Genomic DNA, 16,267 nt, shown 5'->3' on the forward strand with positions numbered 1-16,267 from the left:
GAACTTTTCATTTCTTGAAGGTGATGATGTAATACTTCACTAGCGCTGTTATTGATGCCAGATTCCAGGTATGTAAACAGTGAGACCCGACTAACTCTTCTCCACTTTATTTAACCATCTAATGTTGAGGGTTTTTTTTATATACGGAATTACTTCTTAGACTTAATGTCCAATAAAATTAGAGAGACACACCTTGATTGCTAAAACTATTAAATACAATTCTGTATCCTGTATTCGTATTACAGTTGACCCTACAGTAACCCAAATTTAAGCTAATCAGTACTTAAATATTCTTTTCAACTGTTAGGAACAATAGTGAGAAGGCTACAAAACTTGAACGTTTCGTTATTTTGGTGCCTCTGCCAGAATGACGTTGTCAGTAGCGCAACCATGTTGGTATTTATGCTAACGACTGCCCTCTCGACCAATAGCTGCACGCCTGTGATAATCCTCAGCCAATCGGGAGGCATCACTGTGACTCACCAAATAAGGAGCGACAACACCAAATAAGGAAACAGTATCTCTTTATAAGGAGGAAGGTAGTTCTTCTGCTGTCGTATTATTCCGCATGCTTCAACGCTGACCTGAAATGTTGATTATTCAACCATTCCAAAACACTAAACGGTGCGCGTCCTGCTATTGATGAACAACGTAGTATTACTATGTCACTAGCTAGTCAGTGTCTGCATTGGATTCAGTTCACAACTGGGACTATGTGCTATGGCGGAGCAACATGGCGGGCGTCTTCCGCCTTTTCCTTTTTGAGAAAGTGCTGAGAGTTTTTGGACATTAGAGGAGGGCGAAGCGAACTGTTGCGGCTTACGAGGACCCAGTGGGCAGCATCACTTATCAAACTTTGTTTCCCTTCTTTCCCAGACTCTGCCGAAACGCTAACTGAGGCGCGTTGTTTACATTCTGTGACCTGGCCGTGCATGCGTTTTATCAGTCATTTACGAGCACCAGCTTTGTGGGCTGGCGTCAAACACAGTCGCGTTACGAAGTAGAATGTTACCGAGTCAGGTTGGGTCGGCACCACAGGGAAACGCGTCAGCTTCAGCAAGAGGTACGGTCGGGCTTGTTTCGGCTTCCGTCGCTGGCGGGAACCGTCCCGTCTTGATCCGAGCAGGGCAAGCTTCAGTCGGACTAGGCGAGAGCGTGAGCGGGGCCGGGCGGCACGGAACAAGAGAGGCGCTCGGGATGCTGGGGGCGAACGGTCCGGGGGGTCCACGAGGTGTGAGATCCGGGAACGGGACCGGGGTGAGCTCGCTTCAGACCGCCATCCAGGGCGGCATGGTTGGTCTTAACGCGGGGATGGTGCTTCCTCACGGACCCAGGTTCGACCCAGACAGGGAGAGTGTGCCTCTCTGCAGCGGCTCGGACAACGACTCTGACTCGGGGGATGACGACGACCCGGTGGGTTCTCTCGGGGACAATAGGAGAGGGGTGAAGCGGGAGAGAACCGAAATGGAATCAGCTGTCACGGGCCAGGAGATTGGAGGAGCTGCCGGAGGGTACGGCCTGGTTCCCGGTGGGGTCGCGGGAGCCAAGCCGGGGAAGAAGACACGTGGTCGCGTCAAGATCAAGATGGAATTTATTGACAACAAGTTGAGACGCTACACCACTTTCAGCAAGAGGAAGACTGGTATTATGAAGAAGGTGAGTCACAACATTGCATGCTGCAGTCGTTTGTTTTCAAGTGCCACTCGTTCTGGCATATCCAACACACCGCTGGGTAGGGGCCCCCCTCACTTGAGGCACACCTATGCATGAGTTTTGGCTAAACATAAATCAATTTACTCTGGTTACAGGTTAATGTAGTTTCCACTCGGGTAGTACTGCATTGCATCACATAGTTTTTGTTTGATATTTTAACGACCGCTTTAGGTGATACTTATCATTGTCACGCAGTACCTCGTAAATTCGAACAGATTGACACTGTAAGGGCAGAATTGTTGTTTTACATTTTGCAAGTATAAATAATATTGGATTCATGCATCTGTTCATGAGCAGAAATAATTACAGCGATACTAACGATTGCCCTTGCAATCACTTTTTATTCGCATATCCTGAACCAGTTGCCAGCCAATCACAGGGCACATATAAATAAACAACTCTTGACACACACACAATGTAGTCTTCGGTAAACTTAACATGCTTGTTTTTGGAATGTACAAGGAAGCCAGAGAATGTGCACGCAAGCACAGGGAGAACATGCAAGTGCCACACCGGAAGGCCGCAGCCCACATCCAAACCTGGAGCCTCATAAGTTCGAAGCAGATGAGATAACCTAGGAAGTGATCAGTCAAAAATGTATTTGAAATATTACGTACGCAAGTGCAGGGCAAGGAATGGCCGGGTTTCAAATAGACACGGCCAAATGACACTTCTATTTATGACCGTGGCAACCCCCAACTACCACACATTGACATACAGACTCCTTTACACTCGATGGTTTAGGACTCACCGGTAACTATTGAGTTTGCCTCTTTTGATGTGATCGAAACACAAAGCACCGCCGGCACACCTAATGCAGTGAGGGGATGCCAGAACAGCCCTCGGTGCACAGGCTGTTGGTTCCCAGTGCCATCAAAGCTGCACGCTGCTTGCAGGCGGCGTCCATGTGGCGGGCAAAGCAGCAGTAGGCCTTTAGGTGCCAGCAGCTGATTAAACCCCCGAGACACAAGCACATTCCAGAGGATGGCAGAAAAGCGCGGCGGGGCTGCTTGTGCACACCTTCATGGCCTCTGATGTGTTGGTATGTTGTGTAAGGCCACCACTCCAAACCAGTTCTGTATGGAGCCAGGTGCAGATCCTCTTGATCCTGTGATTGTTTGATCTTTTTTTTTATTTGTTAAGCTTGACTATGCACATGCAGAGTGTAGCCTGCTGCATTTCACTTGTTTGTTCACCACCTCTTCTATGTGTCTCAGATCGTTGTCGTGGAAACTGAGGTTTCTTTACGTAGGCTCTTGGAAACATGAACATCATTTAACACACTGTGAGGAACTGAGGATGGACTGTTTAAAAGTCTTGTGTTGATAACAAATAAAGAAAATTGCTAGATGTGCAGTATACGGACATGGTAGAGAGATCTCAGTGTTTTATTTTTTTAGGATCAAGAGGCTTAGTCTCGTTTTGACGGGTGTGTTCAGGCATCTCCTCTCTAGCAAGATGGAATTCTTAGTTGCTGTCATGTGGCTGGTTGCTTCAGAAGGAACCGAGTTCCTCTTTTGTCAACAGCAGTCTGACATTTCTATACCCTGATATTCCCCTGCACAGCCTGATAATGCATCTTAATGTTTCCAAACTTTGTTTTCAAGATGCAGCACTCTTTATTTTATTTTTTATTTGAACTGTTGTCAACTGTAAGTCATGCCCAAGCTGATACTGCAAGGCCCGGACTGCACCGCAACAGCTAGTGCAATGTCCACATCCAGTAGTTGCAAAAGTGCAGTGTAAACCGCTATTCTGCGTGATGTCATCAGATCTCACTGAATGACCAGTGACCAATTGGTCGGTTTATAAAATGTAATTGATATTTCTCATATTTGTAGAGATAAAGCTCCCTCTGTTGACAAATGAGTCCTTTTTTGGCACCATTGTAGAGCCTCTCCCTTCGCCCTCCGCATCTTCTTTGCCATCGTTGAGCCAACAGTACCAGCATCATTACAGCATAGCAATATTAAAAGTACCATGCTCGATTACATGCTTCCATTACGGCGTAATAAAACAATTTAGGTTCTATCAGCTAACTGCAGCGACGGCTCACGCTGAGCGCAGCGAGATGATGGCGACGACTCGGTGCCTTGGCAGCATGGCATTCATCCTCCACATATAAGTGATGACTCATTTAGATAGAAAGGCTTCTTCACAAGTTCATTGTGAGTGCAGCCTTGCCATGTTTCATCTGTTGTCTTGTGCACTGGGTGGGCTGAGCATCTGCATGCCGCATTATATATTACAACAACGCAGAGTGTGCTGATGGCCTCGTGGTTTTCAGCCAATCGCGTCCTGCCCCTGGGCTGGCCCGCTGTCACTCCCCTTTCCTGCCCTGCTGCAATCACTCTCTCAACGGTATCACACACTCTGTTCTGGAAGCCTTATCTTATGTTATTTTGGCTTCATTTGGACCACACGTCACACTGGGACCGCCAAGCTATTTTTAGATTTGTAATTTTTTTTCCCAAATCATTTGGTTGTTCCAGATGTTCACCTTTGTTTAGGATCTACTGCAGAGGTGTCAAACTCATTTTTGTTGCGGGCCGCGCTGTATTCACGTGTCCTTCAGAGGGCCATTATGACTGTCAACATCCTGTAGTATAGGCTACAAAACAAACTGATGACTAACTAGTTTTGAAGTCAGAGACTAGTAAAAACTGTTAAATTATTTCAAAGAATTGAATGGTAATAAATATTGCTAGCAATAATCTCTAGTTTTTAATTTTAGTATTGACATGCATAATTTGTCTTTGCGAGCCACATAAAATTTTGTGGCGGTCTGTATCTGGCCCCCAGGCCTTGAGTTTGAAACCTATGGTCAACTGCATTCCCGCCTACTTGCCAAAGAAACTAGGGTGCTTACGTATTATCGGGAGGACCTTTAAAAAAACGACTCAAAAATTAAAGTAAATTATTTATTGAAACGATAACATTACATTTGTAATTCCGGAGGCCAGAACGTCGCAATTGCTTCCAAAAGTGACTCAAAGACATCAGTACAGGCAACATGCTTCCGCCACATGAATTCGGCCAAATACGACTCCAAATGGTGACGTGCAGTGCCACAGTGCTTCTTGTTTCGCCACTTTGCCGATCCCCATAGGCGTTCCACTGTCTGCGTATGAGCCCCGGTGTTCGGATCCACAAAGTTGTACTTGTGGTTGACGTTGAGGTGATGAAAGCCTGATTTTTCCATGTGAAAAAAAAGAAAAAGTAAAAATCAAAGGTCCTCCCGATAATACGTAAGCACCGAAACTAGTCTTTGATTTTTTTTATTTTTTTTTTAAATGACACCGAAATTACACTCAAAAACAAAATAATAGCAGATGAAACACTATCATTGCAAAAACTCCCTCACAAAACAAATGCTTAATGTGGTAAATATTATAGAGCCATTGAGCACTTTTCGTGTGGTTTCCATGTGTCAGCATAGCCAAAGTTAATATTTTCCAGTCTGTAGGCAACCTCCTCCAACTTAAACATTTCCATTTGTTTGGTGATCTCCATTGGTGTCTTTACAGCTACAAGTTATGAATGATTACCTTTCTTGTGATCATACAAAAGTTGCGGAATGGTACTGGTGTTATTTGATGATATATTGAATGAGAGTGGCATAATTTCTCATGAATGAAGTGCTAATGCGCAAACCCCGTCTGTCCTCACCAGGCCTACGAGCTGTCCACCCTGACAGGAACCCAAGTTCTGCTGCTTGTGGCTAGCGAAACGGGTCACGTCTACACGTTTGCCACCCGAAAACTTCAGCCCATGATCACCAGTGAAACGGGCAAAGCGCTGATCCAAACGTGCCTCAACTCGCCAGACTCGCCGCCACGTTCCGACCCTTCCACAGACCAGCGCATGAGCGCGACGGGCTTCGAGGAGACAGACCTCACCTACCAGGTGTCTGAGTCGGAGAGCATGGGCGACACTAAGGTGAGTCATTAAAGCTCTGTTTCCACCAAGTAGTATCGTTTGGTTTAGTTTGATATTGATTTCAAGTGTAGGTTACTAAATTAAGTTATCTCTGGCTAAAGGGTGGATCTAGATGTGCTCAAATACTGCAGAACCTCCAAGGACAAACATCATCTGTTTTGTTTAAGGAAGAGCTTATCAACCTCCAATTTATTTATTTTTTTCCCTTTATGGACATTTATTTAATTCATTCTAGGATTTTAAAAACCTTAACCGTAAAAGCAGTGTTTTCGATAATATTCTACATTTTTAACCATCACATAAGTATAAAAAGTTAAATGCGGTTTCCTGTGAAATGAAGGTCAGTGTCCTCACGTTAGGACTGCACGTGTTCTGTGGTTAGAAAAAAAAAAAAAAAAAAGCTCATGAAATCGGTGTTTCCGTTGCGCTGTCATTTTCCTCAAGATAGATTAGAGTTCACTGTTTCAAATCTTAGATTGTGTGCTGAACAGTCGCAGCTTTTTAAATGTTAACCTCACTATGCGTGGACTTGAAAATAAATAAATAAATAAAGCTTAATTTGGTTGGAAATTGCTCCGCAAAATGTTTGATAAATACGTAAATTAAGCCCGCAAGCCCCTTTGGAAAATTATTGGTCCTATTGTAAACACAAGCGGCAAATAATTTTTTGAGAAAATGAAATTAAAAAATGCACCGGGGATGAAGCCGATAAGGTAGCTCTCAGTTCTGTACCCTCCTGACCTCTCCTCCAGGAAAGCCTCGTAACACTCCTCAAGATAAATCATGGCAGGTCTGGTTTGTGTTAGGCTGAGAAACACGTAGCCTGCTATATGAAGCGCCTCCGTGTTTATCTACTTTGGCTATGGATGAGACACAGAGCCCCTAAAATCAGTTAAGTGTCTCCCAAACTTTGTCCTCACCCACAAAGTTGTTATATGGATTAATGGTAACATTTATAATGGACATGCTATGAATTGATTAAGCATTGTAATGCTGCCTTCAGCCAGCGATCAGGTTCAATCTTTTCTCGTGAGCTGTGACTGATCTGACACGTAAACTGGATTTACAATGCAAGTGCCACATACATATACTTTTAAAGTTACATATATCCATCATGGCTACGTTTATTGTACATGGAACAATTTAGTGTTGATTTGAGCTGGGTTGACTTTTTTTTTCCTCATTAATTTCATAGCGGTGTACCGCACGATAACTCCACTGGCGGCCGTACGCTTTTGTTGTCGTGTGTTTATGGGTGTTGTTCAGGCAGACACGAGTGTGTGCACATCGGCCGTCAGAGTTAACGCAGGAGATTGCTTCTTTCCGTTTAAGTTGCAATCTAATTAGTCCACACAGCATCAGTATTTTTCAATCAGAAGATATTCCAGTCAATGTCTTTCTATCACATCACATTTTGTTCACACTTGAACCACGCAGTTTTAAATCCAGCCTGAAGGTCTTGCATCACTCAGAGTGACAGACACGGGATGATAGTTCTCGGGTCCCAAGGAAGAGGACGCTAAAGCGCCCTGGATCAATGGATCACAAACTAGAATGAATAATAGTGAACATTTTGTTTTCTTTCTTTATTCTCAACATGTTGATGCTGAGGATACTGCTCATCTCTACTCATTATTGGTGCATTTCCGTTGGCAAACAAAAGTATTTTTAGGTGGTAATTCTTGTACGTGGTTAGGCCGGTTGAGCGCTACCGGTGGAACACAATCATCATCGTTATTTTTTTGACGACGGCAAAAAAATACACAGGCTAGCGTTCACTTATTTCTTGTTGTTTCTCTGGACACTGCAGTCTCGTGTTGTCGTCTCCCACACGCCTGGAGTGACATTGAAGGTGATAAACTGCAGAGGTCTAGAGCCACCCTTTAGGAAGTGTAGCACTTCATTTGATGCCAGTACAGATAAGTTATTTTAGTATTCTTCACAATTATTGACAATAGAAAAGCAAAAAGAACAAAAAGAAAATGTGCGTACAGTACCAAATGTAATCAAACCGTACTGCCTGGTGTAAACGAGCTCTAAGGCTCTAAATGAACCAGAGTGGTGTGTTAACGTAGAGTAGTGTGTGCTGATTGTTTTTTGAGCTGCAGCATCATGAACCGCTTTTCTTCATTTGGGCTTTGTCTGCTTTGGTGTGGAGCTCGACTAACATTTAGGCTGTGTTACCATAATTGCCTCCATCCATATCAACCTTCCCTGCATACCATCCCCATCAGCCTGAATTGTTTTAAGTTAGCAGGGAGAACCTGCTCACACAACTCCTCCAAACTTTTTCCCAATATTTTGTGTTTGTTTTTATTTTTTGATCATCCCAGTTGTTTTTTGTCCACAGTCTACTCCAGGGACGCTGCATCTATGACGTACAGGGACAAAGCGCACAAAGGTTACCCCTTGGCTAACTTCCTAAAATCAACCCATCACAAAAAGGGGTTTTCCACAGAGGGTGATGGCTGAGATGGGAGCTAAATTTATTGGATGCTGTATTTGGGGTCTTGTCTGTTTCTACAAGAAACTCAAAATGTTTAGCTGTGACCGAGTAGTGTGTTTCCCTAAAGGAGACATATTGTGGAAAATTGACATTTTTATGTTTGTATAAAAATAGCGATGTCTCCGGAGTGCCTGCCTACACGTCAAATATGAAAGTACTGTCAACAACCAAGTATTTTTTGGTCCTCTTAAGAAAAATAATAATAATCTTATTGTGATAGAATAATAACCAGACCCACGTAAAGTTTCATTGTCAATGCTAGGCTGGCTGAAGTCTCAGAGGAAAAAATACTTTGATGCAGCATCATTTTAAAGCCAAAACGGTAAGCATAACATGTCTTCGCTAACAATGTTGGTAGCATCAGGTTAAGTTGTTGGCATTTAACTTGTCATTTATCGGCGTGGGCAATACGTACAATAATTGACAAGTCCATTTCAATGATGAAATGCTGCAGGGTTGGGACAGTTAGCATTAAGACAGCCAGTTTCTTGTGGTAGTGTTGAATAACAGCATTAGCTTCTAATAAACTGCCTTTCTGTTTGTCTGCCAGGAAAATAATTGTATTTTCTTTGGCGCTCACTTGTTTTCCACACTTGAGCTACTTCTACAAGGAGAAGCAAGAAGGTTGCCACTACTAACGCTTGCTGCTGAAAGAGGCAAAAGGGATGAGATCCACTGGTTGTCAGTCTCACAAAAGCCCGTTTACTGTTGGCTGGCTCTCTGCATTAATCAGCTCCAACCCTAAAATTGGCCAATTTCATCCTCGATGTATGCAGTGAAAATAATTATATAATTCTTGATCCTCGGGTTATTTTGACGAAAGCATGCCAAAGACATAGGACACCTGAGAACGGTTTTAAATTGTGAAAAAATTATGTTCTCCTTTGACTCAACTTGCTTTATTCATCATGCACTTGCAAGTATTTATTTCCCATTGCATGGTGTCAGAGTTCTGAGTGAAGTCATTCCGTTACCCAGCAGACCTTCATGCAGTCACGTGCCGAAGTTCAGATCGTCGCCACTATTTAGACGGTTAAGGTTCTCCCCATTGGAGATGGACACTCTCAGGCCTGTTTGCCTGTTTTTCCAAGGCCCTCACTAAAGCGTACATACTCCGTCAAGGATGGGAGCCCAAGCTTTACATGTTAAGCCACTCTCATGCCCGCTCCGCTCATTGATAAAATTTAGATTGCGCCTGTTTCCATATATGGTATGGTTTCCCTGCTTGCTCTCTTGGCGTGAGGCCCCTCACATTCCTTATAAGCTGCAGCTGTCTTTGGAGTCCTGTGATTCCCTACCTCCCACCGACCCCACCGTTCATATCATGATATGGATTGTAGATTTTCATATGAGCGGCCCGCCACGATGGGATCATTTGAGCCGTGCTTTGTGTCCAGTTTGGTGGTGTTTCTCTTGGATTGCGGGGGGGGGGGGCAAAGCCCAAATGAAATCACCGCAAAGTTCGTCATGTACATTGTTCAACTGGTTGTTTTGTCCAGTTATTGCTTATGTCTCAGCTTGTATGCATCTTGTCAGGAACCTTAGTGGAATGCGATTGTAAATCAGGATTCACCCAAGATGAGTCCGAAAAATGTGCCTCCAAATTTGCCAAACAAACAAACCCTGATGAGAATAAAATATTTGATAACCTTTGCAAAGAGCGTGTCAAGGTTCTGTACGACAAGTCGAGATTGCATCTGTTGTTGCATGTACGAGCTTTTAGCTTTGAACCGTCCAATTGGAATCACTTCATCTTATCAGCTATTTTCTCTGACATGCTGAATATGTGGTGTTTGCGTGACCTAAAAATGATACTGGTACCGTCAAAGTTGTGTTTGAACTTTTCCTCACAGTTTCAAAATTTGTATCAGATAGTACAGCTGAAGCTCAATTTTACGGGACTGTCTATTAAACGCGGTTTGGTCATGGACTCCATTTTTTTTTTCCGTAAATACGTTTTCATGTAGTATTTTAAATTGACAATTTAAAGACTGAACAAAGCTAAATGACTAGCGCGTAAACCTCTAGTGATTTAATTTCCACGACCAATTGAAAGGCATTTGATAAGAAGTAGTTGGGCTGTTAGGCTGCATTTGATAAGAAGTAGTTGAGCTGTTTGATCTTTATTACTGCTTTATTACAGTGTTACGGATATCTAGGACTGCATATGATTCGGAAAGGGGGAAGTACGCCGTACCATCTCATCCACACAGGAACTCAAGTCAAAGAGCGTGGCTTGGCACAGTAGTAGAATTAGTGGCTGCTTTAACCATCCAATTCACATAGCATCAAAATGACTTCCTCGGTGTGCCTAATATTGTCATATGTATATTGCTTCTCTTTTAATATAAATGTCAACAGACTTAGATGTAGGGCGGAGCATTCACGGTGACGAACGGCGAACGGACTCCTTCGCTGCCCAACATTATGCCTGACGTAAATTAACGTGACAAGACACCTTCGGCTTCCTAAAAACCAGCTTTTCTAAAACAAGATTTTCTATATAACACGCTTTCAGGGTTAACGCAATTCCCGAATTCTGGACCCTAAGGTCTGGGTAAAATCGACCTTTAGCCGTAATGAGCTAGAGACTATTTGCTGAATTGTTCCATAGTCTGTAAATATACAGTACATTACATGGCCTGTTGCGTCTGTAGACATTTTGAAAGTGGTGTTTTTCTGTAAAAAAGACAATTCTGTGCAGAATGTCGGTTGCTTAGTGTGTGCACCTCTGCACTGTCTGGCCATTATTTGAACCAGTACATCATACAGTCTGAAGTTGTATAAACAGTTAGGTTTGAACTAGATAGTAGCAAAAGGAAGAAAAAAAAAAAAAGAAGAGAGGGGCCCAAAGATTACTGAGGGAGGCATGATCTGATGTCTGTGTAGTCGTTATGTATTTACTTTTTCCAAGACACACTTCTCAGGTGTCTTCAAAACATTACTGTGACATCAATATAAAAAAAAGATTGTAAACATTTAAGTACAGTTAAACAACATAAGAGGAGGGGTAGTTCTTGAAAACCGGCAGAATCTTGTGTTTCGACTGTTGCGGTTCACTTGGCATAGTCGTTCCAAACTTCCTACACAGCCCCCCCTTACATTTGTCCGCTAGAGTTGCCGATCCGTGCAAGTGACGCATGCAGCGGAAATATCGCCCCGCGATCATCCCCACCATGTCGACAACTTCATCAAACAGTCAATTATGTGTGGCTTAGTATCAGAAGCAAACACTGTTGGCCTCTCTACTAAGTTTCTCAACCTCGCTCTAAAGTCACAGGCTGAGAAACTTAGTAGGGGAGTATAATAATCGAATTAATACCACTGTTACAAAACAGTTGGATGTAAATTCTGAATGGCTCACTTACAAACTGATTTTCAGAAATAGGCAGAAATCTGTTGTTTAATTTCATGATTAATGTGTGGGTGGGCATTCCAGAAACCCAACAGTTTGTTTTACGAGCAATTAAAAACTTGTTTCCTAATGTCCCCTTTTAAACATATGGCAGGACAAGAAGTTCTCCACTTTGATATTTTATGCCTGAAACATTTGATCCACCGAGGAAATTGATTTTCATCAGCATGGGTTAGTTTGTTTTCAGGATAGACTAAAAATAAACTTGTACTACCTGTATGTAGCGCATGCGAAGCCACGTGTCATTGTGCTCAGATCCGTGTAATCACTTGGTAGCAATTTCAATGAAACCCAATATGCTCACAACCTTAATCTCTTTCAAATCTTCACACTGTTCAGTCACACAATACAATGTAGCAAATGTTAAGTCGTGGTGTTGGTATCTAATATCATTGTTGTGATTACTATATATCAATATTACATTTGTGATTTATTTATCAACACCGCTCCTTCATTTTAAGAGCCTGTTGCTTCCATTTGCCAATGTTGCACCATAGCCAAATGACTTCCAATTCTTTCAATGAAATAGAAACCCTGGTCGCAATGGTCTCATTGCTCCTGAACTGTTCACACTCGGCATACTATAGTACGTTTTTAGGAAATCGATTAGTAGTGTAGTGCTAATCTTATGGGATTCATTCCCACTCCAAACTAAAATCACTTTCCAGATGAATCCCCAGAAAGTTAAGATTTATCTCGAAATTAATTTATAATTTGGGCCTAATGGGTTTAAAAAATAAGCATCAGAATGTTAGCATTTGAAAAAGCAAAAATCTCCAAATTGTGGACAAGGATTTAAGTTTTTTTTTTTGTTTGTTTGTTTTTTTTTTAAACATTTTTGAACAAAATCTACAATATGTTGAGCAAAAAATTATACACAAAAAATGGAAAATGTGAATTATTTTGATTTGTCCCTCCATTGGAGATTAGAACTAGGTTATCTATCTGTCTTTTGAGGGTGCCATGCTGATAATGATAATAGACTCGTTGGAGTGTTTGATTAGAATGAGTAACCCCCCCCCCCCCCCCCCACACACACACGCACACAACACGCACACACACACACGCACACAACACGCACACACACACACACACACACAACACGCACGCACTCACGCAATCTCCCACCCCTCCACCTCCTTATTTTACAGCAAGCAACTGGACAGGTCAGCAGTCATTGGCTGCACCTCCTCCACTTGGTCTGCCTTGCCTTTTTTAGCAGTCCCAAATGGAGCTGCAAATTCCATGTTGCTGGAAGGGTGACAGGCCGGGAGATGGGATCCAGCAAATGGGAGATTAGACGAGGACCGGCCGGCCGACTGGCCAGCCGGCCGGCCGACTGGCCGGCCAACTGGCCGGCCACCACCACACTGTACAATGGGCCGTCCGACCAACACTAGAGCTGTCTGCCAGCTGTCACCCTAAACTTTGAATGAATGCTTCATCAATTACAACTGGGCCCTTCTGCCTTTGCCCTTTTGATATTGAGTCAGCGAGCTGAGTGGTCGCCACCTTAGAAAATCCATGTTGCGCAATGTGTGCTGCATCGAGGTGGTCTCCACTGTAATGCATTCTGTTGTGAACGCAGTGTGATTTATTACTTTGTGCAGGTGACCACTCCCCATTCTCATTCGTCACAACCAAATAGGAATTCTTCCAAAAGTTTCTTACCAGGCCACTAAATCATCATGTTGAAGGTATATTTGGTGCACAAATTAGATTTTTGTAGTGCACGTAAAATGTTAAGGGGTAGGAGGTCGTAAGATGTCAGGGACACCTGAGTGACAATTTAGCATTCTCAACTGCCACAGTAATGCAAAATATAGTATGGAAGAGTGTGTGGATTCATAACATCTCTTCAACCTCTGGTTTCAAAAATCAACTTGTGCAACCTCTGGGCTCCAGTGTGCACATTTATTTTGTGGACATTGGTGAATTGTTACTTTTTGCATAATGCACTTGCCTTGCCTTGACAGTCAGCTAGTTGAAGGAAGAGCCTGTTGAACAGTAGTATACGGTCAAACAAAGCAACTAGGCCGGTTAACATTAACTATGTCGGTCACACTGATAGTGTCGCCAACGAAACAGGCTTTCTGATAGCAAAGCAGGTGTTTGCATCCCAGTCTATTCGGAAAATGGAGGTCCATGTACCCAATGACAGCCGGCTAATAATTAAGAGTACGCACGCACACTATTGACATCCTCCCACAAAGGTCTAAAATTGCCCATTGATTTACTGTTGTTAAACTGTAAATACATATACTGTTTCATCTCCAAATTAAAGAATGAAGGCTGTAGTAGAATCGTGACAAGTGGCCTTTGCGGAATTATCTGGGGGGGAATATATGGAATGAGCACTTCAAATGCCTCTACAATCTTCTTTAGTGACTAATTTGAGGGGAGGGGCGGGGGAAACAATCACTAAAGTATTGGACCTGTGATACTTTCCACCCTGGTCTTCTCAAAATGAATGTTCCGTTTGTGCAATTTAATTGTCGTTTTTAGAGCAAGTGATGTTGTTTGAAATGTCACAGTAATTTGGAGATTTGGAGAACTGCTCAGAGTTTCAGCCTGTGCCAGATTATTGATGGATATTTGCAACTGAAATGCGAAAGCCAATTTGCAGTATTGCAAATCCAAAGGATTGAGGCGATGTTGAAAAATACTGAAGTTCTTCTGTTTTACTTTAATTTGAAGGTGGTTTTTGGACCTGGTAAACGTTTTTGGTAAACGTTCCACTAAAAGGCAATTTTTCATGACAGAAAAAAAAAAAGAATTTCTCGAGAACTCACCTTCCGAGAGCACTTTTTTTTTTTTTTTTTAATGTGTTTCAACCTGCCTTTTTGCTTTGTTGCTGTTATCAAGTTCACGTTTGGTTTGACATTTGGAACGTAAGCCGAACTAGTTGCAAGCGGTTGGCGTCTCATAAAAACCAATCGCAGAAACCTGCGCATTAACCTGCGGTTAAATTGTTCTGTGGTGTTTAGTTGCGTCGTTCAGTGTCTGGCTAGATTTAAATGTTCAGTCTGGACACATATGAGTCATAAACAGATTCGAATGTTTCAAAGTGCTCATGTCATTTTTGCGGGTCTAGCAATCTGAAGGATCGTATTTGTCAGGACAGATTTTCAACAGTTTGACTCTATTAGCGTATCCTCAGGTTGCGGTCGTCTTTTTCTCAAGGGGGTGGGGGGCTCCTGCTTGCCGGCAAGGGGTTAATTCCCCCTGCTCGGTGCTCGGGTTTCCCGCCAGCTGTCGGTACCCTCAGCTGTTTGCACTCCTGTCCCCTCCCCTGTCCCTACAGCCTAGACAGCTTGGTCTGACACGCACACACACTGGACACTCTCTGGCACAATGGCAGAGAGGGGGTGTGATAAATGCCACGGTCACCTCACTGGAACTCTCCTCCTCCCTTTCACCTCTTACTTCATTTTCTTCAACACGATTGGTTAATAACTGTCCAGCTGTGTGATTTTTACTTGTCACTACATAATTCAAAGCAAAGTCTCCTAGCCAATTGTTCCCGGATGCTCAGTAGTTAATAATTCATGAATTACTACTGTATTGTCACTTTGCTGTTACAAGGACATGACAACTGTGAGTCCTTTTGTGAGCCCCCCCGCTCAACTTTTTGGTTTCCCGCTGCTGTTTAACTAACTAAAGCGGTTAAGGACCTTGAACTGTCAGAGGCCCTGAGGAGAGCCAAGATCTGCAGATGGACTCCACACTCACCACGTTGCTTGTGTATACGTGTAGTGACTCACAGCAGAACATGCATGTGCAGCTATGTGTGTGTGTGAGAAGGCCGACATTGATTAATTATTAATCTTGTGAGCGCCATCAAACACAAGCGCCATTGCGGTCGGTGAAGCTCTGTGACGAAGAGATGAGATCCCCTCGTCTGCAAGCTTCTCATTGGATAAAAGGTCAGGCTGTGTAACTGGAAATCAATCATAAATAAAAAGCAGCATTTATCTCGCTCCTGCTGCTCAGGTTGACATTGCTGTGCTTTTTTTGGAGAAAGATTTTCTGACATCCTATAGCTCACAAAAAAATGGCACGGTTGTGGAATTTTAGTCTTGATGAATGGGCAGGCAGTAGAGAGTAAAGTATGTGTGTCCAAGTTATTGACTAAAGTCAGTTGCTATTTTAATTACACATTAATCCATCAAATCTGAGGATAAACATTGACTAAACCTGACCGGTCCTTCAGCAATGACCTGTAATCGTTTGCCTATCTGTGGCGTTCTTACGGTTTACCATTAAATTAGTGGACTAAAGGCAAAATCTGTGGTTTTAAATACACAAAGTGTAACTGTAATTTTCTTTGTTTCATGTTTAGTTTGACAGTAAACTTCAACAGGGAGTGGTGCAGTACATCTTGAAGCCTTTTTTAGCCGAACCAAACTGCCGCTTCTTTTGACGAGAATTGAGGACCGCATTCATTTTGTGCTCTTTTCTATTATCTTTTACTTGTTGACTTGCAAAAAAAGCTTGTATCTCTGAAAACACAAAGGTCAGGTCATCGGTTAGTCAAAGTACTACTGCACATGTCAATTGAATTAGTAGCTCAGTCATGGAAAAAAGGGAAGTTCCAGGTCAAGGTTCCGCCCTAAATTCCTTGGCAACAAGATGGCGCCAAAACCCTGTCTAATAGAAAAGTAGGCCAACTGCACTTTCTACCAGACTGGACT

The 16,267-nt window shown here is 42.9% G+C and overlaps 1 protein-coding gene across 10 annotated transcripts in view; it reads left to right on the forward strand.

Annotated features, from left to right (window-relative positions):
- The window catches only part of srfb (serum response factor b), a 25,091-nt gene continuing 8,824 nt past the window's right edge, over positions 1–16,267 (forward strand). For 3 of the 10 annotated variants that reach the window (XM_085921713.1, XM_085921715.1, XM_085921714.1), the window contains exons 1-2: positions 522–1,656; positions 5,386–5,652. In XM_085921713.1, coding sequence (XP_085777839.1) covers positions 1,006–1,656; positions 5,386–5,652 — 918 coding nt within the window. In that variant the 5' untranslated portion in view covers positions 522–1,005. Of the gene's footprint in view, positions 69–431; positions 1,657–5,385; positions 5,653–16,267 lie in introns of those variants that run through there. The other 7 variants (XM_085921719.1, XM_085921720.1, XM_085921716.1 and 4 more) reach the window with 6 other exon arrangements.

This window comes from Syngnathus leptorhynchus, chromosome 10, assembly GCF_054491065.1.
Source record: "Syngnathus leptorhynchus isolate UIUO chromosome 10, UIUO_Slep, whole genome shotgun sequence".
NCBI classification, from domain to species: domain Eukaryota; kingdom Metazoa; phylum Chordata; class Actinopteri; order Syngnathiformes; family Syngnathidae; genus Syngnathus; species Syngnathus leptorhynchus.